At 42.6% G+C, this 24205-nt stretch overlaps 1 protein-coding gene across 1 annotated transcript; it reads left to right on the forward strand.

The window, feature by feature from the left end:
• Positions 1-504: 504 nt before the first annotated feature.
• Positions 505-24135, forward strand: CEP57 (centrosomal protein 57). Its single transcript, XM_063329721.1, has 11 exons — positions 505-596; positions 5511-5667; positions 8727-8906; positions 9728-9849; positions 10740-10856; positions 16962-17039; positions 18264-18368; positions 18528-18608; positions 18963-19207; positions 19874-20018; positions 21932-24135. The coding sequence occupies exons 1-11, from the start codon at positions 567-569 to the stop codon at positions 22166-22168; spliced, it is 1497 nt and encodes a 498-aa protein (XP_063185791.1). The 5' UTR covers positions 505-566; the 3' UTR covers positions 22169-24135.
• Positions 24136-24205: the final 70 nt, after the last annotated feature.

The following is a 24205-nucleotide window of genomic DNA, read 5'->3' on the forward strand; positions in this document are numbered from 1 at the left end:
CTCGGGGCTCTGGTGGCAGCCAATCAGCGCCCCGCGCCAAACCTGCCTTCAAAACTCACCGCCCAATCGCCGCCCCTCGCTGGACCCGCCGCCGCCAATCCCCTGCTCCGGTGATGGGGGTTGATTGGGTGACCGCCAGACGGCGGCGCTGATTGGGCGGCCTCGGGCGAGTTCTGCTCCCCCATTGGCCGGGGGGCGGGGGCTCACTTTGACAAAGACCATCCTCTTCCGCCGCCTGCCCTCCGCGCGTGCGCGGCAGGAGCCGTGTGCCCGCGGCCGCTCGCTCCTCCCACACACCTCAAGCGATTGGCCGTAGGAGGCCACACCGCCTCTGTTGTCTCGTCCCCTTCGATTGGCTGAAAAGCACCCTTCTTATTATTTTATTGGGTAGCTCAGCTGTCACTCAAATCTGAGACCGCGACGGGGGCTCGCACTGCTCAGGGGTGGGGCTTAGACGCTTTTCCTCCCTTCCCATTGGCAAGACGCGGTGTCAATCAAGTGGGAGTCGATCGGCGCGAAAGGAGTGCCTTAAAGGGACAGGCGCGAGCGTGGGGCCCCCGGCCGACATGGCGGCGGCGCGCGGTCTTCAGCGCACGGTGAGGCTGGGCCGCGTCTCTGAGGGGGCTATGGCGGCTTGGGGAGGGGGGGAAGAGCCTGGCTGGCCCCCGTTGCACGGCGCCGGGTGTAAGCGCCGGCGGGGTCTCCTCAGGCGTGCGGCACCGCGCAGGCCATGAGGGGGGAGGTGGGCCCGGGGCCTTTGCCCGCGCCGCAGCCGCTGTGAGGGGAATGGTGGGCAGGCTGGGGGTCAGGGTCGGAGCGGGGCCGCGGCGGGGTCCGGGGCAGCGGCCTGCTCGCCCCCGGCCTGCCCAGAGCACCGCGGGCGGTGAAAGCTCCTGTGTCTCTTAAATGCAGCGATTAAATGTATTAAAACCCATCCTATATGCACACATGTTTTATAGAAGGGCTAGAAAAAGATAAAGGTACTGTGGTAGCAGCCTTGTTACTGTTTCCCGTGACAGTGTCGGCAGAGCGCGTTTGTAAGCGAATGGGATTAAAATGTTGTAATTCGATTTGTTTTCAGAAATAACTTGGGGTCGTGACTCTGAAACCACCTGTTCCAAAGGCAGATGAGGCTCAATTAAGCGTTGGACTGTGTAATTACGGTCAGTTAGGCTGGCACAGCGAGCTGCTCTTGGAGAGCTGGCTGTGGATTTTGCGTCAGCTCCTTCCCACTTACAAGACGAAAACATTCCCTTAAACTGAGGTTTAACTTCAGTGTATGCCTGTGTCCTTAGGCCTGCAGGAGCAGCTGGCAGGTTTGGAGGTAATGCGTAGGTGGTGGTGTGCAGAGGGACAGAATTTCCTTGTTTGTGTCCTGCTCAAGGTGCTGAGGGTAGAGAAGGAACGGGACCCGAGTCCACTGCAGGCAGGTGGCGTGAAGAAATTGAGGCTGGGCTGGAGCAAGCACAGCGAGCTGCACTGAGCTGGGTGTGTGGGGCTGCCTGCCTCCACCAGATCATCGCCTCAAACACAAGTTTCCACTTGGGTTCCTTGTTTCACGTTTTGGCTTGAGGTTTGTAGCTCTCTGAAGTCAAGTGGGTTTTTTGATTGGCTTTTTTTGGTGAGTAGCTGTGCCTTATGTAGGAGGAGTAGAGATGGTGAAAAGGGTGCAGCATGATGGTGTGGAAGATATGTCTCGTGAGGGTTCATGGTTTGGGGTCTCCATAACTGCATGGTGGGCACCCAGCTTCATATTCTCTGTCTCCGCCTCTGCAGTGTGCCCCCGTGTTTACACCTGCACCAGCAAGAGTGGTGACAGCAGGATTTGAGGCCTCCTGTATCCTTCCTGACGGTTTTGTTTTTTTTTTTTTCTAGCATGCATAGAGAAAGATGGAAGGAAACTAGTTTTAGTCTTAAGTAGATGAATGTAGGCTGTTTACTTAATTTAGTTAGTAACAACAAAAAAAAACTTTTAGGAAAAAAGTTGACTACTGAAGACTCTGTATGTGTTGAAAAAAAGAAAAAAGCAAACTTTACACTTCCTGAACTCTGAAAACAGTTGCTTTTAATACATCTGGCATGCTACAGCAGAAACTTAACAAAAAATACTGTATTGTGGCAACATTTTCTCTTTTTTTTTTTCCTTAATTTATGTAATGGCTTGACTAAGTTAACTTTTTAATGTCTGCTTTTAACTAGAGACGTTATACAAATTTAGGGCACTCCTGACATGGCTCTCTATCAGGCAGGCACAGACAGCACTTGGGTTGGTCTCTGGTTGATAGGGGCTGTTCTTCCTTCCCTGCTCTCCCAGTAACGCAGCACTGAGGGACAAGGGCGGGTTGCTAATTGAGATTGTCCTTCCAAAATAGCTATTTTGTAAGTTCTGATAACTAAGTACTTGAGTATTTTATGTTTGGTGAATTCAATACCTGGTTATTTTTGTTTTTTTCCCAGTCTGTAGATAACTTTCCCCTATTTCAGCCTTTTTTTTTTCTTTTTTTTTTCTTTTTTTTCCTTTTGTTAATGGAGTGTGAGGACTACTGGGTGTCATTTAAAGCATTACCAAGCTTTTTTTTTTTTTTTTCCCCTGTTCTGAGCACCTGTATAGAATTTGTGATACATCCACTCTATTTAAGTCCCTTTTCCCAGTGCTAAAGTGCTGGTACCAAAGGCTTGGTGTCTTCATGCTTTCTTGCTGCAGTTATTGCCAGAGAGACTTCCTGCAAATGCTCAAAATTTCTCCCTCTTTAGTTCTACAGTTTGTTATAAATCACTGCTATTTTTACTTTTAATATTGGATCTAGTCAAATTGTGTATGATAATGACAAAAACAGAGATTTTTTTACCTTTTTCTTGCTGAAACATTTGGTATACCACTGAGATTAATAGTCTTCTGGATAGTTTTTCATGGTGTTGTATTTCTTTACTGCATCAGAGAAGAGACAGCATTATGGTGGGTTGTTTTTACCATCTATACAGGTTGCATGGTTTGAAAAGCGTCCTTCTGCCCCAAATTGCTGATTGGTTTTTGAAAACTGTCTGTGTGAGGTTGTGCCTTTATTTTTTGCCCCTACTGTGTTCAGGCTTCAGAATCTTCAGGAGGTCACTGCATGCTGCTAGTGTGTTAAGCTGTCACTGCTCTGTTTTAATGTTCCCTTTTGCATGCTTGAGTAGGCCGGTGATGGCAGCAGCAATGAATTTTGGAAGGTAATGTCCTCAGACCTGTGAAGGTTAAATGTGCTCAGCTTGTGACTGTTACATCATAGTGTTGCACTTAGCTCCTCGTGGAACCTTTAAGCTTCTTCATTTACGATTATGAGGCTTTAGTGTGGCTTAAGGAAAGAAAGACTATAGGGAATACCCAGAAAGGGACGAGATTTAGTTAGCAAATGTGGCCTGGTTGAGATTCAGAACAAATGTATGGTGTTCCCTGATTTTCATATGTATTTTTATGTTTCAGGATTTTCCTGAGCATCACAGTGTGATGCTCCCCATGAGAATTTCCAAGAGCAGAAACAGACTTACGTAATTTTTAATGACTTGAGAGAAAGTGAAGAGCAAAGAATAGGTGTGATATTTTTGTCTGAGATTTGTGATGGGAGATTCCTTAATGCTGTTTCATAAACTTTCTCAGTTTTTCACTCAGGTGTATTGAGAAGTAACTGTGAAACAGAATATAAGATAGTCTTTTTCTTAAACATATAATGAAAATATAGCCGGTAGCAAGTGGCTCTTTAGATGATATTGCATAGGCAAAGAACGATTGCCTATACAATAGACAATATTTCAGGACAATTTTTTCAGTATTTGTTTCAAGCAGATAGCTGTACTAACTATTCTGCTATTCAAATTATACCTGCATGCAGGTGAAATTTAGAAGACAGGCGACTAGTGGAAAGCCTGTATTTGTTTTGCTCTATGTAACTTGGCGTTCAAATGTTTGAGTATGCTAGCATTTTCTTTGGATCAGTCTGCTGTTGGCTAGATAACTTGTAATTATGCCAGTAAAAACAAACAAAAAACCCCTGTGGTTTGTGATTTTTATGTAATTATTTTTAACTCACAGATGAGATTTTACAGGTGGAAAATAAAGATGTCGAGAAAAATTGTGATGCTGGCAGCCCTACTTTGGTCTCAGACTCATTCACCTTTTCTTTTGCCTGGTTTGTGGGGTACCTTTGATTTGAATGAATATCAGACAAAAACAGTAGATTGATATTTGAATCAATAGTTTCTGCTGTTTGGGCTGTTGAGGTTTGTGTTGCTCCTCTTATTCTGTTGCCTGCTGCATAAAGTACTGTGTTTTGCTTGGTTCATTTTTCCTTTGTTATTTGGTCTTATTCATTATTCTGCATTTAGTATCCTGTAGCGCTGGTGGTATTTTTGCAGGAGTGAAGTTTAGATCTTAATGTTAGCGGGCTTTCATTGGACTTTAGCATTACACATTCTACAAAGACCAGTATGGCTGCTGAGCATAAAACAGCGTGTATGTGCACGCGTGCAAAAATCTGTTCGAAATATTTTTGTAAATATATTCTTAATTAGGGATTAGTGTTCTAATTGGCCATCTGTGGTAGCAAAAGTTCTTGCGCAAATGCAGTTATTCCAAGAAAAGCACTTAGGTTGTGTAGGAAATGTTATAAATGCAAACTGCAAAGCATTCATAAAACTGTGCTTAGGAATACTGATTGATATATTCAGGGTACTTAGGGTCCTAATTTTCTTGTGCATAACAAATCATTTGTTATTTATAAGAGGAAATTAGCTGTGTATAGGCTTTAAATAACTTACACATTTTCTTAATTTTTGTCACCTGTATTATTTTTCTTCCTCATAATGCATTTTGAGCTGATATCTGATTTTCTATGAGATATTTTCACAAATACTTCCTGTACTTTATCTTTAAGTCACAATATGCTCCCAATAATTGGTGTTTGCAAAAGCTTAAAAAAACCCTGCCGAGATCAGCAATTGCTCAGTTGTCAAATTAGTGAAGTAAATGTTCTGTGGAAAGCTGCAGGAGCATTGCATCTGCCTGCAGCCCACTTCTCTCTCAGGTTACCTTCAAATTCTGTTACTGAAACTTTTAGTGGTGGGTACAGTTGAGAGAAATGACTTTAGCACATTAAAAATAAGCATTCATATTTTATTTAATTCATATACACATACCAGAAAGCTTAGGCCAGGTAGCCAGTTTTTGAGTCAAACCCATAAACATGCTATATGAGTGCTGTGGCCCTTTTGCTTAGAAGAATCTTGTTAGAAAGCACACAGTTCAATGGTGTCCCGACTGCACAGTGTGTTCACAGCTAGGTGGGCCCCTCTGGTCATTGCATCATCCAAAACACAGTGAATGTTTGGAAAGTTGATGTAAGGAAAGAAATACAGCTTTTGAGGTATTAGTCTCCTGCAGTAGTACTTCTACACGTCATCTAATTGGATTCTACTGTTTTGTTGTCGTGACAGGGGAACAAATGTGCTAAATAATGGCTTTGTTTTGTTTTCAGGATGATCTGCACAAAACTCATAACTCTGCATCAGCCACAGATGGACTCTCGGCAGCTTCATTTATAGAATATCCAAAGTACAAGCCATTTATTAATTCAGATTTGCTGCGCTCCCCACGGAAACCAGTGATTCCATATCCTGAAAGCAACAGCAGAGGTAATAGATAAACAAGGTTATTTTCTTACCTGTCTCCAAATCATGTGGTGAAATACTGTATCTTCAAATCTACAAAGGTTGCAGTCTTACTATATTTTTATCACTTCCCAGTGATGTGCAGGTTACCTGTTTTGTAGGTCCTTAGCGCTTCTCTTTCTGAAGAATACCTAATGAAAGAGGTACTCTTACAGCTGGAGAAAGATGCTCCTTTTCAGTAGGAGAGAGCTGTAAAATTGAGTACTTCATTAAGTTGTCCTGACTTGTTTTCTTTGCCCCTTCTCCAGTCCTCCTCTCCCGAGTTCATAGCTGAGTTTGAAATAAGGATACTTTAATCCCCAGACTGGTTTGGAGCAAAAGAGGAGGCTTGGCCCTGTTGAAATATTAAAATTTATAGATAAAGAGTATAGCAATAATATTTATTATATCAGTGAAGGCTTGGAGGATACAGAAAAGTTCAGCATAGTGTTGAACTGAGAGCTCACAACACCAAAAAGGAAGGCGATTTTACTCCCATTTGTTCTTCCTCGTTTCTAGGCTGTTCCTTCTCCCTTCTTTCCCACTCTGGTCCTGGTGTTCATCTCCAGATAAGCAGATTCGTCTTGCCTGACCTGACATGAACAGAAACATTCTTGGTTAGTTTTCTGTTATTTTAGTGCCTTGGCTTGTCGTGCAATGAGACATACTCCAGACCTGCCTTGGGATATGTATAGGAGGCAGCATGGGGAGTTGGGAGGCAAGTGCAGAACTGATCCTTTAATGTGAGCTGTTTGGCTCCGGGTCACTGCAAAAATACTCCCTTTAAGACTCAAGTTGCATGGAGTTACATGAAAAACTTGATATTTTTTCCTTATAAGGAGAAAAGTGAAAAAGATTTAGGATAAATCCTAATATTACTCAAACTAAGTAGAAAAATCAGCATGATAGGCTCAAGTCCCAGTTCCAGTAACATAATTCATGTCTGAATTATTAGAGACTTCTATGTTAACGACCTAGAAGATGAAATCTCAATTCTTGGAGCGCTATTTAAAATGTAGTGTATGCTCAATGCCGTCAGTTTTTAGAGTGCAGTTGATACAAAACTAAAGGAACCTTGTGGCAGATAAAGAATTGGATGTGCAGGAAAGAGCTTCCATATGAATTACTGATGCAGGAGTGGTTTTGTAGATTATGTTGCATTAGTGACAAACTTTTGACTTCTAAGTTTTCACTTGGCAACTTTTTTTCAAGCAGGGAGTCTGCTAACTCTGAAATAAGTATACAGGCAGAGGGAGACAATCTGATAAATCATATCCCTTTTTAAAAATTATGAAATGTCTTTATTTAAAAAAATAATTACGTAACTATTAATATATACTTAATATTCAATTCAACAGACAGATGACACTATCTTATGCTTTTTGCATAGGTTTTAAAAATGCAAAAGTCATCTGGAGTGTATATTTCAGTAAGGTTAAGGATATTGGAATTAACTTCAGATGAGAAAGTAGGTTTGATTGTGCTTGGGGGTCCTTACTGTTACTCCCACCCCCTAATTTAAAAAAAAAAATCATATTGAAAAATCCCGAAATTAAATATAGTAAATTCTGCTTATTTTGGTTTGAATTTGTTTGTATATATGCTTGTCTCAGCATACATAGTTGGTTTTAATACTCTAATGATGACTGAATGATACTTGGCATCCTGTTGGGTTTTATCTTTATCTATTCATTTCTTGAATTGCTTCATTCCTGTAGTTTGTTAGTCATTATTGTAAATATACAGAGATTTCAATTTAGCTCTAAGGTAACAAAGCTGTTTATAGTTTCAACTCTGCCCATTTCAGCTGAGTCCTAGTAACTGTAACATAAGTAAAGAGAAGAGGGTACAGTTGGTGACGCTGATCCTGCAAAAAGGGCCGAGCTGTCTGTAACTTCTCCTTAACTGTGACTGCTGTCACCCACTTCTTATTTACCTAACAGGTACCTTAAAGCAGGTAGTTTTTGTTGATGTCACGTTAGAATGTGCTGTTCTGCACTTCAAGATTTGATGACTTTTTACCCTGGTAAAATGAATTCTGATAACTATTGTTTGTTGGGGTTTTTCGTAATCTGAAACTCAAACAAATACGCAGTCTCAACTTTTCTGTGCTTGTGCATTTGGTAATAAAGGTGGTGTATTCTTTCTCTAGAGTGAGTTTAAGCACAAAGGAGTGGGTTAATGTGACCTTGCAGATTAGTCTGCTATATGAGCTCTGTGTACAGATGTTCCTGTGTTTTACTTTAACAGGACTATATAGGGCTTATAGGTTTATGGTTATGGTTCCCTCTGCAGAATTAAACAATACAGCAAAGAGATGTAATGCATCAGATTACCAGCAGATGGTCTAATTGCAAGGTGATGTGAGTTCTATTACAACTGCTTTCTTTTTGTGGTGATGAATATATAAAGGTTTTCTTGAGTAATTGTCAAAGCAGGGAATGGAACAGGAAGAGGGAAAGTTTTTCAGCTCAAAAGGAGATGGATGTCTTGGGGGGGAGGAGGGGAACACAAGTGCAAAAACAGAAGAATCAAAAAAGAGCTGCCACTTAAATGTTTTTATGGTCTGTCTAATAGCTAATCTTTATTCTGCTCTGTGACTATTCATAAGAACGTTGTGTTTTTGTATTTGTTGTGCTAGCATGCACTGGTAGAGGAATAATAATAACAAGAGCTGACACTGTTTTAGCTACCTAGTTCTGACCTTTCATTTCCTTTTGATAAAGAGTCAGAAGATGCACTGTTTGTACTTAGTCTACAGAATATTTATGTGTCTTGTTCTGGGAAATGGATGCATCTTTCCCAAATGTTTCAGATGAAGGTATGCACCAATAGACGCCCTATCTATTCATTTGAGACTAGTTTTAGGATCAGTTATGGTTTCACGGGAAGCGGGTCTTAATTCCTGGAAGGAGCCTTGGATGCTGGTAAGGAACACTCTGACTTTCTTACATAACATGCTTTTATCAAAAGGTTTCAAGTTCAATGTTTTCTTGAAGTGGCGATTTGATGGTATCTAATAAAAGGTACTTGTTCAATTACAGCAATATTTTCTGCTCTGAAGAACCTCCAGGAAAAAATTCATCGACTGGAGTTAGAACGGCTTCAGGCAGAGGAGAACGTAAAACACCTCAGCAGAGAAACAGCAGACTATAAAAAAGTGCTGAGTGAACAAATGCAACACAAAGAGCATGACAAGACTGAAGTGTCAAAGAAAAATCAAGGTTTTTGCAAACTTTATATAGATACTACAGAACACTATTGTGGATGAAATTTGAGCTTTATCAATGCAGAAAACTGTTTTCACAGAATCATAGAATAGGTTCGTTTGGAAGGGACCTTTAAAGGTCATCTAGTCCAACATCCCTGCAATGAGCACAGACATCTTCAACTAGATCAGGATGCTCAAAGCCCTGTCCAACCTGGCCTGGAATGGTTGTAGATGCCCTATCCCTGGAAACACTCTGGGCAACCTGCCCAGAGTTTCATCACCCTCACTGTCAAAAATTTATTCCTTATATCTAGTCTGAATCTACCCTCTTCTTGTTTAAAACCGTTAACCTTTGTTCTATAGCAACAGACCCTGCTAAAAAGTTCGTCGCCATCTTTCCTGTAGCCCCCCTTTAAGTGCTGGAAGGCTGTTAACAGGTCTCCCTGGAGCCTTCTCTTCTCCAGGCTGAACAACCCTAACTCTCTCAGCCTGTCCTCATAGCAGAGGTGCTCCAGCCCTCTGATCATCTTTGTGGCCCTCCTCTGGACCTGCTTCAACAGGTCCTTGTCTTTTCTGTGCTGAGAATTATTTTTTAATTAATTAATTTAATATAGTTTGTTCAGCATCTTTTGCAGTGACACACAGACAGACAATAAATAATTCTAAAAACATACTTTGTTTCAAGGATTTGCATGCATACAGAAGTTCAGGAGGCTTAGTCAGTGGGTTTCTTTAGATGGTCCTTTTCCTGTTTGTTTTGATGCTGTCCCGAAAACAAAAAAAATCCCAGGAACAATCAATGCATGGTTTCACTTTTCTGCCTTTTAACTTCAGAACTGGCTTCTCAGCTGGCAGCTGCTGAGTCTCGGTGCAGCCTTTTAGAGAAACAGCTGGACTACATGAGAAGAATGATCCAGCATGCAGAAGATGAGAAGTCGCATCTCTTGGAGAAACAGGTATGTTCTCAAGATTATCTTGGAGTTAAATTATAAAAATCATGAACTATGTCATGATTTTTTGTAGTTGCTGTAATTTTATTATCTTTAAGCATGGATGTCTATTTTGGATAGCTTTAATATACTTGGGTGTGGATAATTTTCCTACTTAAATTTCCCGGTCTTATCTGGACTGTGGTATTTTCGGACTTTGTGACCTGTCTCTAAGGCAGTATCAGGCTCTAATATTAGTAAGAATTGATTGCTTCTGAGTGCTTGACTTACTGCAGAAGCTCATCCTTATCCCTCAAGTGTTACATACCCATGTGCCACTGGGAAAAAATCCTCCCTTTCGTGTTTACACTCTTCGGGTCTTAAGGGATTTACTTTACTAGTACTGCTTTTGCTAAACTGGGGCTGAAATACTGATTCTGTAGAAATAATAGTAAAATTTCTATTTCCCACCATCAGTGACTCTGGGATTGGGCCTATATCTAAAATGAACTTGAATTTTGTTTTATAGGAGTATGGATCTCCTAGAGCTCTGTTCATTGGTCTCAGTGGCTATTCTGTTTCACTCTATTAGATATTTACCGAAGAAAAAATATTCAGAAAGCTATCTCTAATAGCTGAGTAATGAGAATTTTTTACCACATTGGGTTCGGAAGGAGAAGAGACTCTACAGAATTCTCTCCCATCTGAATCTGGTTGAGTGTGAGGCTCCCAGTGTTGATTGAGCCAGTGGCGCAGTTGCTCCCTAATTGTAGCACCGTTTAAAAATGCACAGAGGGAAGTAGTAGCTACTTTGGACTGTTTATGGTTTCCTTTTGTGCTGCAGACACAAGGCTTACTATAGATGGTCTTGGTTTATTGTGCTTATAATTGTTTTGCTTTTCACTTCTCCCTTCAAGGGTTCGTTGGAGAGAGATCGGCTGCTTGATCAATCACATGTTCAGTCTAAGTTGGAAAAGCTGGATATGCTGGAAAAAGAGTACAGCAGACTTACTACCATGCAGTCCATAGCAGAGGTCTGTCATTTGTACTGGATACTGTATCAGATTTATCTTGTTTATTGTAATCAGCACTTTATAGCTATATGTCAATAATAGGGCTGAGCAAAACTTTGTGCTGTGGAGAAAGCAACTAAGTATCTTCTTCAAGCAAGTGTTGTAAAAACTTGCAGTTACTGCTGGAAGTCTAAGTAGGCTTTATGTCACTACACTTTGTTTAGCCTTAGCGGTCTCTGTTGGTGTTCCTTTTTTGTGGTTAGTTGGTGCATAGGCATGTAGGACTGCGGGCATTCCTAAGCTGCCAGCTTCTGAGTTGCCTTGCATGATGCTGGATGCTAGCAGTTATATTCTGTTATGACCCAGATTTGACTTGATTTATGTGGGTTTGCTTGTTGTTTTTCTTTTTTCCTCTTAGCCATTTGCCCTTCTCCTTAAGGAAAATAATTACTAGTTATTTTACTTGCAGAGCTCTGGAGCCTAGCATTGCTTAGCCTCTAGCTCTGTCTGTCAGTGTTTGAATCAGTTTGCCTCTTCAGGATTCCTTTTGACTCGGTAGCTTTTTTATAAGTTCAACACAACTGTATTTGGTCATATTCTTTCTGTGTACCATCTGTAGTGTTGGCTTCTGAAGTCTGGTCCACATACCTCTTCCCGGCACTATAGCGAGACCACAACACTCCTAAGCATGGGAACAGAGGGCTTAACTGGGCTTCCACCTGCAAATTTCCTCCATCCGAAAGCAGCAGATAGTACATGATTAGACTGTGGTATTGAGGACAGCTCTGGACTCTGTCAAAATTGTAGGCTTGCCACCCTGCACTCCAGCCCTTAACAGGTGCTACAGTAGATGGTGTTTTTCCAGGAGTACACAAGGAGATGTTTGATAGTAAATCTTTAGCTAGTTGGTCTGCTGCAGGACCTTCAGACACGACAGCTATTCTTGGGAGTCCCTGACTGAAGGCAGTTGTAACAAGCTGTTTAAGATCCTTACACCCCATTTTTGTAAGCTGCATTTATGGAGTAAAAGTACCTGCATTGTTCACCTGGGCCGGATTCTTTCAGACATGATGTCTCCTGGGCCTTGTTCACTGAAAGTAGTAGTAGGCTCCTCCAGGGCTGAAATAACTGTTTCAGCAACAGGAGTTCCTTTCTCAAGGGCTTTTATCAAGCTTTTGACTCATAGCAGCTGGAGTTTGGTGGACATGGTTGGGTTTTTTTGTACCTGGCTTGCAAACATAATTTCAGTGTAACAGTTTGTGTTTGTTTGGGTTTTTTCCTGTATCAAACTAGATGTCTCTGATATCTTCAGGAATTTGTGGTTGTCACAAGTCTATTTTAGTGGAATTGGGTGTTAAATTCACAAAATTTTAAATCAATTGTAGGAGCTGAGAAATCTGGATTTAGTTCTGACTAAAGGTCATTTTCCTTGTGATCACTTTGTTGTCATGAGTTGTTTTGTAATTGACAGGTGTATCCGGCACTGTGCTTGCAGGGTGTGTTTCTATGTGAGCATCCATGTGTCAAGTGTTACCTTGTAATCCTGGAAGGATGATGGCACACTTTGCTCAAAACAGTTGCATCTGTTGCCCCTTCAGTCTCTGCTTTAGTTGGTAGGAATGTTTGCAGGTTTAAGTTGTAGCAAGAAGTAGATAAAAAAGAATATTTCCATACCTTGTGCACTGAAATGAATGGAAAGTGGTGAGATGACTACTCATGAGCAAGCAGTGATTTAACTGCCTCTGATTTCAGACACTGCTGGAGCACAAGTTGTGTGTGGATCTTACTGAGAGCATTTAATCTCTAAAACCTGCAGAGCCACTACTTAGCTATAAGTGTTACCTTCAAGCAATTTGTCATTATTAATGTTAGCTGTGAAAAGGAAATGCTGAGATTCTTACTCATGTGAAGGCCTCCTAATTGGAGTACTTGCCTCAGAAGCTTTTTCTAGTGTAAGTTTATTGCAACTGTAGTCCCACAGTGCAGTCTCTGGACAGCTGATGGAGAGAGTCTGAGCATGGCTGTATCTGAGGATGGAGTAAGGGGATGGGATTATTCCCTAAAAGCGTGGTTTGGGCTCTGGTCTTGCGTATGGCTAGAATTTGAAGGTATATGTAGATGACACATTTTCAAGAACTGTAGTTGGTAGTAATGGATCTTTTCTTAATCATAGAATCATAGGGTTGGAAGGGATCTCTGGAGATCATCTAGTCCAACCCCCTGCCAGAGCAGGGTCACCCAGAGCAGGTTGCACAGGAATGCGTCCAGGTGGGTTTTGAATGTCTCCAGAGTTGGAGCTTCAGTGCTCTGCTACCCTCAAAGCAAAAAAGTTCCTCCTCATGTTTAGGTGGAACTTCCTATGCTCAAGTTTGTGCCTGTTACCTCTTGTCCTGTCCCCAGACACCACTGAAAAGAGCCTGGCCCCATCCTCCTGACACCCACCTTTTAAGTATTTATAAGTGTTGGTAAGATCCCCCCTCAGCCGTCTTTTTTCCAGACTGAAGAGACCCAAATCCCTCAGCCTTTCTTCATAAGAGAGGTGTTCCAGTCCCCTAATCATCTTGGTAGCTTTCTGCTGCACCCTCTCCAGCAGTTCCCTGTCCCTCTTGAACCAGGGAGCCCAGAACTGGACACAGTACTCCAGGTGTGGCCTCACCAGGGCAGAGTAGAGGGGGAGGATGACCTCCCTCCACCTGCTGGCCACACTCTTCTTGATGCACCCCAGGATGCCATTGGCCTTCTTGGCCACAAGGGCACATTGCTGGCTCATGGTCATCCTGTTGCCCACCAGGACTCCCAGGTCTCTTTCCACAGAGCTGCTCTCCAGCAGGTCAGCCCCCAACCTGTACTGGTGCATGGGGTTGTTCCTCCCCAGGTGCAGCACCCTACACTTGCCCTTATTGAATTTCATAAGGTTCCTCTCCACCCAACTCTCCAGCCTGTCCAGGTCTCTCTGTATGGTGGCACAGCCTTCTGGCATGTCAGCCACCCCCCCAGCTTTGTGTCATCAGCAAACCTGCTGAGGGTGCACTCTATCCCCTCATCCAGGTCATTGATGAATATATTGGACTGGACCCAGTACTGACCCCTGGGGAACACCACTTGTCACTGACCTCCAACTAGACTCTGTGCCCCTAACCACTACCCTCTGAGCTCTGTCTTTCAACCAGTTATCTATCCACCTTACTGTCCATTCATCTAACCCACTCTTCCTAAGCTTCCCTATGAGGATGCTGTGGGAGACTCTGCCAGACGCCTTGCTTAAGTCAAGGTAGACCACATCTACCGCCCTCCCCTCATCTATCCATCCAGTCATGCCATCACAGAAGTCTATCAGATTAGTCAGACATGATTTCCCCTTGGTGAGTCCATGTTGAGTACTTCTGATAGCTTTCTTTTCTTCCACATGCCTTGAGATGATGCCCAGAACGAGCTGTTCCATCATCTTTCCAGGGATGAAGGTGAGGCTGACCGGCCTGTAGGTCCCCGGCTCCTCCTTCTTGCCCCTTTTGAAGACTGGAGTGACATTGGCTTTCCTCCAGTCCTCAGGCACCTCGCCTGTTCTCCAGGACCTTTCAAAGATGATGGAGAGTGGCCCAGCAATGACTTCCACCAGCTCCCTCAGCACTCTCAGGTGCATCCCATCAGGGCCCATGGACTTGTGAATATCTAATTGATCTCTCACTCGATCCTCCTCAACCCAAGGGAAGTCATCTTCTTTCCCTGTTACTTCCCCTAATGCCTGGGATTCCTGAGGGTTGGGCTGAGCAGTAAAGACCGAAGCAAAGAAGGCGTTCAGTAACTCCGCCTTCTCCGCATCCTCTGTCACCATGGCTCCTGTTTCATTCAACAGCAGGCCCACAACTTCTCTGGTCTTCCTTTTGCTTCCAATATACTTGTAGAAGTCCTTCCTGTTGAGCCTGACATCCCTAGCCAGGTTTAATTCCAAGGCAGCCTTGGCTTTCCTTGTTTCATCCCTGCAACAATGCGACTTAATGCTAACAATGAGACTTAATAAAACCACACCATTCTGTGAACAACAGAAATAATGAATCCTCACATCCTGTTGTGGCTGTACGCTACCTGCACCTCTCATTTTTCCTGTATCCTTAAATTGCCAGGTGGTGAGAAGCAGCACCTGCCCTGTTACAATTGGGTGTAAGCTGACTGCTCAGCTGTCAAGTAGGTGCTAATTTGCAAGGTAGTTAAGCACAGAGGTAAAAGCTGTCTTCACACTGGAGACATTTCCTCTCTGGTGGAACTAATTTGGATGTTTATCACAGCAGCTGCTTTTTAGAAATACAGGTGTTCTGTATCTTTGAGGGCTCAAAACTTTCTGTCTTTGGTTAAAGTTGTTCGAAATTTATTTCAGTGGCAACCAGAAGGATAGGTAAGGTGATCACACGAAACTTCATTTCTTTAGAAATTGGGAAAAAACACATGTTGAAATATTTGTATTTTTTTCACTGAGATTTTTTGCAGATGTTAGTGATGATGGAGCAGAGCATTTTAGGCAGCCCAGTGCTGACCTGCAGGGCCCTTCTGTGCCATGCTACCTTACGTGATGGGCAGTGTGTCCAGGGTGCATGTGTGTGTTTGCTCTTAGCTGGCCCTCTGGCCTCAGTCCCCAGTAATCTGTGTCTGCCTAAGGGAGAGCTGAGTTTGGAAGATGGATTGAGTGATAACATTTTTCTATAAGCAAGGGAAAAAAAAACTATTTTGGGAAAATAATTTGGATAGATAACTTCCAACAGGGTCTGACGCTCTTCCTGTGCAGTTTGAGCTGAACAGCTGGCTGAGTGAATACTTGGTTTGTTTTGGTACAGAAGCATTGGCCCAGCTTCACGTCAGTCTTCTGTTCAAATAGAAGAGTTGCTTCAGGATTTCCACATTAAAAATTCTTTTATATGTAACAGGTTAAAGATCTTTGTGTGACCGGCCACATGGAAATCAAGAATTGTGCCATATGTTGTAAAGGGTGAAAGATTAGAGTTACCTGGAATATAACTGATTTGAATGGGGAAAAAAATTAGTCAAAAGACTTCTTTTGTTCAACAGAAAAAGTTGGTTCCTTTATATACAGTGCCTTTGTCCTCAGTGTTTATCCAGGGGTTTGCCTTTTAACACCTTTGTATAACAGCTGGTGATGTTAATCTTGCGGTTAATGCTTAAGTAAAGCAGAATGCAAATATTTAAAAGCTCTTTGAGTTTGAGTTTATTAAAAAAAGAAGTGTACAAATATAGCTGTTACTGTGAATTGCATGCTTTTTTGACTTAAGTTTGATTAGTGGTTCTGTGAATAATGGTCACTCTTTAGGGGAAGAGAAGGGAAGCTGTTTTGTGTACTGGAGCACTGGATCATGTTTTCACTCTGCTGTATAAAATCAGAAAGTTATTTAATAACTTTCACATTGGGAATTTAAGTGTATCCTGCTTTAAAAAAGGTTTTCATCTTGTTGGAGGGTTTACAAAGAAATGTGTGCCTTCCTCCTTAATTGTCTTTGAAAGGGGCTTTCAAAAGACAACTTACACATTTTTAGCCATAAAAAGATGAAATTGCTTCAGTTTTGCTTAAAGATATCTCAGAGGCATCATACAAACTTCCCTCCTCTTCTTTATTAATAAGTTGGTTATAAGTTCAAAAGTTTTTCTCTTTTAAATGTTTAAGTTACAGAAATTTAGTGATCTAAATAAAGCAAGTATCTCTCAGCTTATAATGATTTGCGATATAGCTTTGTTAGCCCTTCTGTTCTGTAAAATCTTTCAGGATAATGTGCTCAAAACAATCTACTTCCTAGGTTGTTTTTACAACTGAAGAGGGGGAGAGAGCCTTGTGTATTATTCTCCCTGTAGGCTACGATTTTACTTCCGCAATTGGTGTCTGAATTTAAATACAAAAATCAGTTAGGTTTTAAGCTTAAGCGCTTGACTGCTATCTTTATGCCTTTGACTGCTGTACTTGTACAGACAAAATTTCAGCCGTCATTCTAATGCTGAAGTCTTCACTTAGTTTTAAGTCGTAAGTTGAACTGATACGCTTTTGCTCAGGCTCTTAGTATTGTAGGCTTCAGTAAAAAAAGGATTGTTTCATTAGTAATGCTATTATTTTTATTCAACTTGGACTAGAAAAAAATGAAAGAGCTGGAACAGAAGCTTCAGGAGGAAGAACACGCGAGGAAGCTTGTCCAGGAAAAAGCAGCTGAGGTAACCAACAGGAAATTTCTTTTGTACTGGTATGCACTGTAATTAGCCCTTCCTTTACACCAACTTTTCAACTAAACTTGCTGAAAGTGCCTCCCATACATAAAATAATGAAAGCCTTGGCTTAGTCTTTTTTTTTTTTTTTTTTTTTCCCGTCTGTGTGAGGTACCAAATGTTCTGAAGTTCTGTGAGCTTTTTGGAAGCCTTTTTCTAACAGCACCTGTGCACTGAAGTTTGATTTCTTCAATAAAAGAAGCTACTTGGAAAAGAGGAGTAGAAATTCATTGTTGAGGATGCATGGGGACCTCTGCTTTAAATAAATCAAGGTCAACGAGTGTAGTCCCTTATTCATAATTTTAACTAGAAATATTGTACATGAAGGCAAAAAAGAGGCAACATACTATTGGTTACGAGCCCATAAGGACACTGGTCTTCTAACCTGGAAGCGTTGTGTTCATTAAATATTGTATGCTGAGGAAGTATGTAGGTAATGTGGTAGGCTCTAGCATCAACTCTTTCTGTGAGTTTGGGGGGAGAGTGGAAAGGCTGTCTCAAATTAATCAGGATTAATTGTTCTGTGAATGCTTCTAGTTGAGATTGGTTAGGAGGTGATTTCTAAAGCTGTGCCATAGCTTCCTTGTGGAAGGAACAGTGAAGAATGTAGAGCTCACTGTTGACAGTGAGAATCCTAACCTTTTCTCTTCTCGTAGACATTTGGTTGAGGTTTTTTTTTTCCCTTTTTTAATGTCAAATTTAATAGAACAGAAGAAATAGTTGTCTGTTACTGTCTGCCACAGGATCAATTGAGCAGGGTTGGGTGGCTTGACTTCCCTAGTATCTTGTCAAGTGTAAAGCACGGCTGACATTTTGGCGCTTGCCTGCATGGGAATAATGCAGTAAGACTCATTCTCTAACTTACTAGGATTAGTGATGAGTAGTGCTACCAGAGGAAGTATTCTTATTCAATGTTTAGAATCGCAGAACGTGTTGGGTTGGAAGGGACCTTTAAAGGTCATCTAGTCCAACCCCCCTGCAGTAAGCAGGGACATCTTCAACTAGATCAGGTTTAAATTGACCTTGGACTACAGAAGCATCCTGAAGTCTTGCAGCCCTTGCTTTCAGAGAGCCTGTATTTTAAAAACTGTTGTTTTGCAAATCTCAGCTTACTTTGTCTCTGATTAACTATTAATATAATTCCAGTAACTCCCCTTATTTCCTCAATTAAAGCTTCAGACAGGCCTGGAAACCAACAGACTACTGATTCAAGCAGCATCACCATTGCTTTCTCCAAAAGCAAGAAAGCCCAGGAAGAAAACTAAGCAGCCAGAGAAGGTAACATGGGGGGAAGAGAAGGGCAATTACTGAGGAGTAAAATTAGGGTGCATGCAGGCAAACAGGAAGGTAGGTTGCCTCTTTTATTACAATGCAGAGGGAAAATGGGTTTGCTGTAGTGTCATCTTCGATAAACATTTCTCTCTTCTTTCCTTCCAGAAATGCTCTCATACAAGCCATCTCACTACGCAGCCCCATTACAGACTGTGTCTGGGTGATGTACCCTTTGTAGCTGGGAAGGTGAGCTGCTTAATTCCAAAGCTTAATGCTCAGTAGCTGCAGCTCCTTGAGTGGCTTTGGCTTGGTGCACTCCTGACACCCAGTGGTCAGATCATTTCATTTACTTTGACTCTTTTCTTCCAGTTTGTCTTCAAAAGGCTTGTTGAATATTGATAATTTGCTGAACTGGCATTTCCAAAACAGGGTCTTCTCTATGCTTGTCAAGCTGTTCTTGTTGGTGCATATTCATTCAAACAAAAAAATACATTGCTGACAGCAAATCAAAATATTATTGTTTTTAAATGTTACCTATTATTATCAAGTAGGTTGTTGACAATGCTGTTTAAAATAAGTCTCTTTGATTTTTCCTTCTAGTCTACCAGTCCCAGTCATTCAGTTGGTGCCAACGTGCAACATGTCCTACACCTGATGAAACAGCACACGAAAGCTTTGTGTAACAGTCGTGTGGTAAATGATACTCCACTGGCAAAATCTATCAGTACTGGTCATCCTGCCAGCAAAAGCAGAAAGTCATCTCTGCCAAAGGAGTCTTCTTCATCCCAGGAAGAGCTCTCAGAAGTGTTGCTGACACTACAAGATGAATTTGGACAGATGAGTTTGTGAGTTTGGTGTATTCTTCCTTGCAGATTATCAGTGTAGATGCTTTGTATTTTTGGAAGGTTTTGCCTGAGAAAGGAGTTAGTTTTAGGAAGTCTCTAGCTTATCTCTGTTCAACTGGCTGTAGAGGCTGTCATTTCTCCTTGCAGTTAAAGAGGGATTCTGATAAAGTCTGGACTCCATACCTGTGTTTATATGCAGCAGTATTGAATTTGTGAGGGGTAGGGGAGAAGTGTGGTAACAGCCCCTGATGCAACGGACAAATACTTCGTTAAAGGACATCTTTACCGGTCGTTTTGCTTGTCTGGCTTAACAGAACATGAATTGTTATCCCACTGCGCAACTGCAGTGGCTAGACACAAAATAGTAACTGAGTGAGTGCTGAGATCATGCCCTCAACGGGTTATTTCATTATTTTGAATGTGTGCATTGAAGTTTGAAGCTACTTAAGTTATTGAAACCTAGTGTTGCAGCACCCTGCCACCAGGATGTGCTACTGTAACAATGCTGTTAACCAGCAAAACTGTTCTTACTGGGTCATTATGGCATGTTGAACATGTCTGATGACGCTATTGTTTCCTAAAAGTGTTATTTCTGAACTGGGTGTACAAGCACTAGAAGCCAAGGGTGTCTGATGCAGGCTTTGTTCTGTCTGAATTCCATGCTAGTGATCACCAGCAGCTGTCAAAGCTTGTCCAGGAAGCCCCAACCATTGCTGTGAGGGAAGATCTAGAGAGGGAACTTGAGGTGCTGGTGGGAAAGATGGAAGCAAAGGCAGACCAGATCAGCAAAGTCCGGAGGCATCGGTTGCAGGTGAGTTCATTTTGATTATGTTTGTGCTTCTGTAGAGTTTCTGTATTAAGGGTTTTTTTACACTATATTCTAATTCAGCAGCAATTGAATATAGCTGTAGAGCGGTAGTGCCTAGCTTTAGCTTTGATGTCCCAAAGTTAGTCTGCAAGCCTCCATCTTTCTATCCCAGTATTTCTGCAGGACTATCCTTTCTGTCTTACCATGTCAGCCTTGTGCCCACTCTTCATCATGTCCCGAGCAGAGCTTTCTGCTCTTGCGTTGCCTTTTACGCTCCTCTCATCCCCAAGACAGGGGAATGATTGTCTACTGTGTGATAGCAAATCCCACAGCTGTTGAATTCTGTAAACACAGCATAAGCTGGGGGGGCAATACACAATCTGAGAAACAGCATACAGGGCTGCAAGGTGTGAGCCTGCTTCGTGGGCCCCCAGCGGTCTGTCTGGGAGACAATTCTGATCAGATATCACAGAACCAGAGAGTGGTTTGGGTTGGAAGGGACCTTAAAGACCATCTAGTTCCAACCCCCCCTCTAGTGGGCAGGGAACCTCCCACTAGACCAGGCTGCTCAAAGCCCCATCCAGCCTGGCCTTGAACACTTCCAGGGGTGGGGTATCCACAACTTCCCTGGGCAACCTGTTCCAGTGTCTCACCACCCTCACAATAAAGAAATTCTACCTAGTATCTAATCTAAGTCTCCCCTCTTTGAGTTTAAAACTGTTGCCCCTTATCCTATTGCTATACTTCCTGATGAAGAATCCCTCCCCATCCTTCCTGTAGGCCCCCTTTAGGTACTGGAAGGCCGCTATAAGGTCTCCCTGTAGCTTTCTCTTCTCCAGGCTGAACAATCCCAACTCTCTCAGCCTGTCTTCCTAGGAAAGGTACTCCATCCCCCTTATCATTTTTGTGGCCGTCCTCTGGACCTGCTGCAACAGGTCCATGTCCTTCTCGTGCTGAGGACTCCAGAGCTGGACGCAGTACTCCAGGTGGGGTCTCACCAGAGTGGAGCAGAGGGGCAGAATCACCTCCCCTGACCTGCTGGCCATGCTTCTTTTGATGCAGCCCAGGACACAGTTGGCTTTCTGGGCTGCAAGCATGCATTTGCCAGCTCATGTTGAGCTTCTTGTCCACCAGCACCCCCAAGTCCTTGTCCTCAGGGCTGCTCTCAAGCCATTCTCCACCCAGCCTTTATTTGTGCTTGGGATTGCCCCAACGCACATGCAGGACCTTGCACTTGGCTTTGTTGAATTTCATGATGGCTACATGCATGGCTACACCTCTCAAGCCTGTTAAGGTCCCTCTGGAGGGCATCCCTTCCCTCCAGTGTGTCGACTGCTCTGCATGCTCTGATGTGTCAGGAGGTACCTGTGTTCTGATCAGTTACGCTCACTCCTGGCACATGTGAAACAGCTGTGCTGAACCAAAGCAACTGCTTTGCATGAGGACCCTAGCGACAACCAGCTGCACAGACACCTGGGGAAAGTCCTTGTGAAATGCTGTTTTTCACATGGAACTTCTAGTAACCTATATATAGAAAAAATTGTTTTCTACTTGTTGGTTGTTGTTTTGGCTTTTTTTAATCACTAAATGGTAACAGTGGCAAATCAAGTTTTTGTCATATATAATTTTTTTCTATTATGTTCATGATGGAGACATTCCCCCGTAATCAACTTGTCAGTTTTTAAAGAGATAACCTCGTAGTTCAGACTATAAGCTGAACACAGTTCTAAAGATGCAAATACAGCAATGCTGTGTAAAGGAAAATAAAATAGTTATTATTCAGGGCAACTTAGACGCATCCGTTTGCTTAACTGAGTGAGATGAGTGGTGGGATATTTCAGCTGTCTGGAACAATTGCAGAACACAAACTGAAACAAGGTCACTGCTTAATGTTTTTCTTCGGGCTTCTTTTTCAGCTAGAGAGACTTAAAAGAGAATGCAAGTCCAAAAAGACTTCTGCTAAACAAATAAAAGACAGCAGGTTCCCCGTGAGTGAGGTTAAAGTAACAACTACAGTAACCACAAAGGGAAAGAATGCTGGTCCCATCAAGGTGAAACCTGGAGAGAAGAGTCGGAAAAATCTTCAGTTGTTGAGAGACATGCAGACCATACAGACTTCGCTACAGAAAGACGATATCAGCTGGGACTACTGACTCTACTGCAGGAGATGTTCTCAAACCATCCCAGTCAAACTTTCTCCCATTCTGGATATGAAGCAGCTGCCTTTCTTGCTGTGTGAAAGAGACTACTGGATGTGAAGTGCACTTTTGAAATACGAGCCCTTAACTCTCCATCCCTGAGTGTGATTGTATATATTATGGTCTAGCTTAAAAGACATTTCATTTTTAAGGTACTCAGCCACCAAATCTAAACGTAGGTCTCCACCAGTTCCTTTCGTGTTATGGCTCCAGCAGTCCCTCCAGTTTCAGCACACCGAGCACCATGGGTTGGTGTGTGTGAAATGCCAGTGCGATTTCACGCTGTTGTTGAACTGTGCAGTGGGAGGCTTCTCATGATGCGTCTTGTTTGAAAATGATGCTGTGACCTGAAGTCTGAAGGGCTTTTCCCAGTTCTGTTGTGCGTGCAGCTGCAGTTACTCGAGCCCTGAGAGAGTCTTAAGGGAGAACAGGTAAACCCTTGGAAAGGTGTCCTGCGTAGCTCTCCTCAAAAAGCTTTCCTAGTTCTTGTTCTGCTGCATTGCATTACTCAGCATTAATGGCAGGGGATGTTTGAGTACTCAAAAAAGGAGCAAAATAGTTTTTCCAAATTATTTTCCTTAATAATTCATTAAATTCAAGTCTAAAGAGGGAAATTTTTCTTCACAACTGTACTTTATGAAGAAGCAAAAGGACAGGGAATAATAACCCATCTCCTAGTCTGCAGCTTTGGGTGGTAAAGGCATGAGATAAACCACAAGTGTTTTAAATTGCAAGTGCCTCAATCATGCCGTTCAGCCCTGGCATCTTGCTTTTAACTTTAAATATGTGCTTTGATGAGCTATCTACTTCAGTAGTGGTGCAATTTGATTTGCACTCTGACTTGCACAGCTGAGTAAATGTTATTTATTATGTTAATAATGTAAAGAATTTCCGATTAATGGAATGTACAGAAGACCCGGACTACCCATTTATACAGCTGAGAAATAAAGCCAGCTTGCCTGTTGAATGAGTTGTGGGAAAGCTGCACTTCTCTAAATTACCTCAGTGTTTGCAGCACTGTGCCCCCTCCAGTGTGCTTTCTGTGGTGACGGGATGTCCTCCTGGTCAGGGAGGTGAATGTGAGCCGCTGGCAAGCTGCGGTTAAGGTGAGGGACAGGGTTGTCCACCCTTGCCTGTAGCTAATGGACGGGGAACTGTAGGGTCAACACAGGCAGAAGGGATTTCGGCTATCTGTAGGTGATCCACCTTGCTTGTCTTCTTGCATCTGAGGCACAGAAAGCTTTAGAGAAGCTTTAGGGGAGAAGGCAGAAGCTGTTATCCAGGCCTGGCACCCCCCTTAACTTTGTTTATGTGAGGGACATGGGCTCTGTGTAGCTGGAGTAACCCCTTGGAGAGCAGCTCATCCTGGAGGTTCCTAAAGACCGGAGCTGAAAGTACACTTGGTAATTTCGCTTGGGAAGAGCCTCTGGGGACGAGCTTGCTCAAAGATGGGTTAATGTCAGCATTACCTCAGGCTGCCTTAGATGAGTTGATGATGCAGCTCCTCAGTGATGGAGGGCTTAGGACTATTTTAGGCTCCCTATGCGCTGCATACAGTGAATGAGGTGCCCACGTTGGCATTAAGCCTAGTAGGGGTGAGAGCAAGGAGCAGGCATTGATGCCAGATCATCCATGAATTTGGGCTTAACAGGAGTTACGTAGAAAAATGCGAATATTCCTTTTACACAGACGTTACTGTGGTAATGAACTGTAGAGTGCAGAAATTATTTGATTTTTTTTTAAATTGTGAAAGTATTTTTGTAATATTGAGCAGCTAAACACTGTATCTGTATTAATACTGGTCTGTATAGGATAAGAGAAACTTGTCCAGAGATGAATTTTGTTTTCCTGTCACTCTAAATCTCAGAGTTTGAACATCAGCATCTTCCAAGACCATCTGTATAAGAATGAGAGAGATTTACATTCCACATACTAAATTTTCAGTGCTGTTTGATTAATGTTTGCATGACTAGAAGTCCTTTGGCGAACCAC

The sequence above is a fragment of the Chroicocephalus ridibundus genome, chromosome 1 (assembly GCF_963924245.1).
Source record: "Chroicocephalus ridibundus chromosome 1, bChrRid1.1, whole genome shotgun sequence".
NCBI classification, from domain to species: Eukaryota; Metazoa; Chordata; class Aves; order Charadriiformes; family Laridae; genus Chroicocephalus; species Chroicocephalus ridibundus.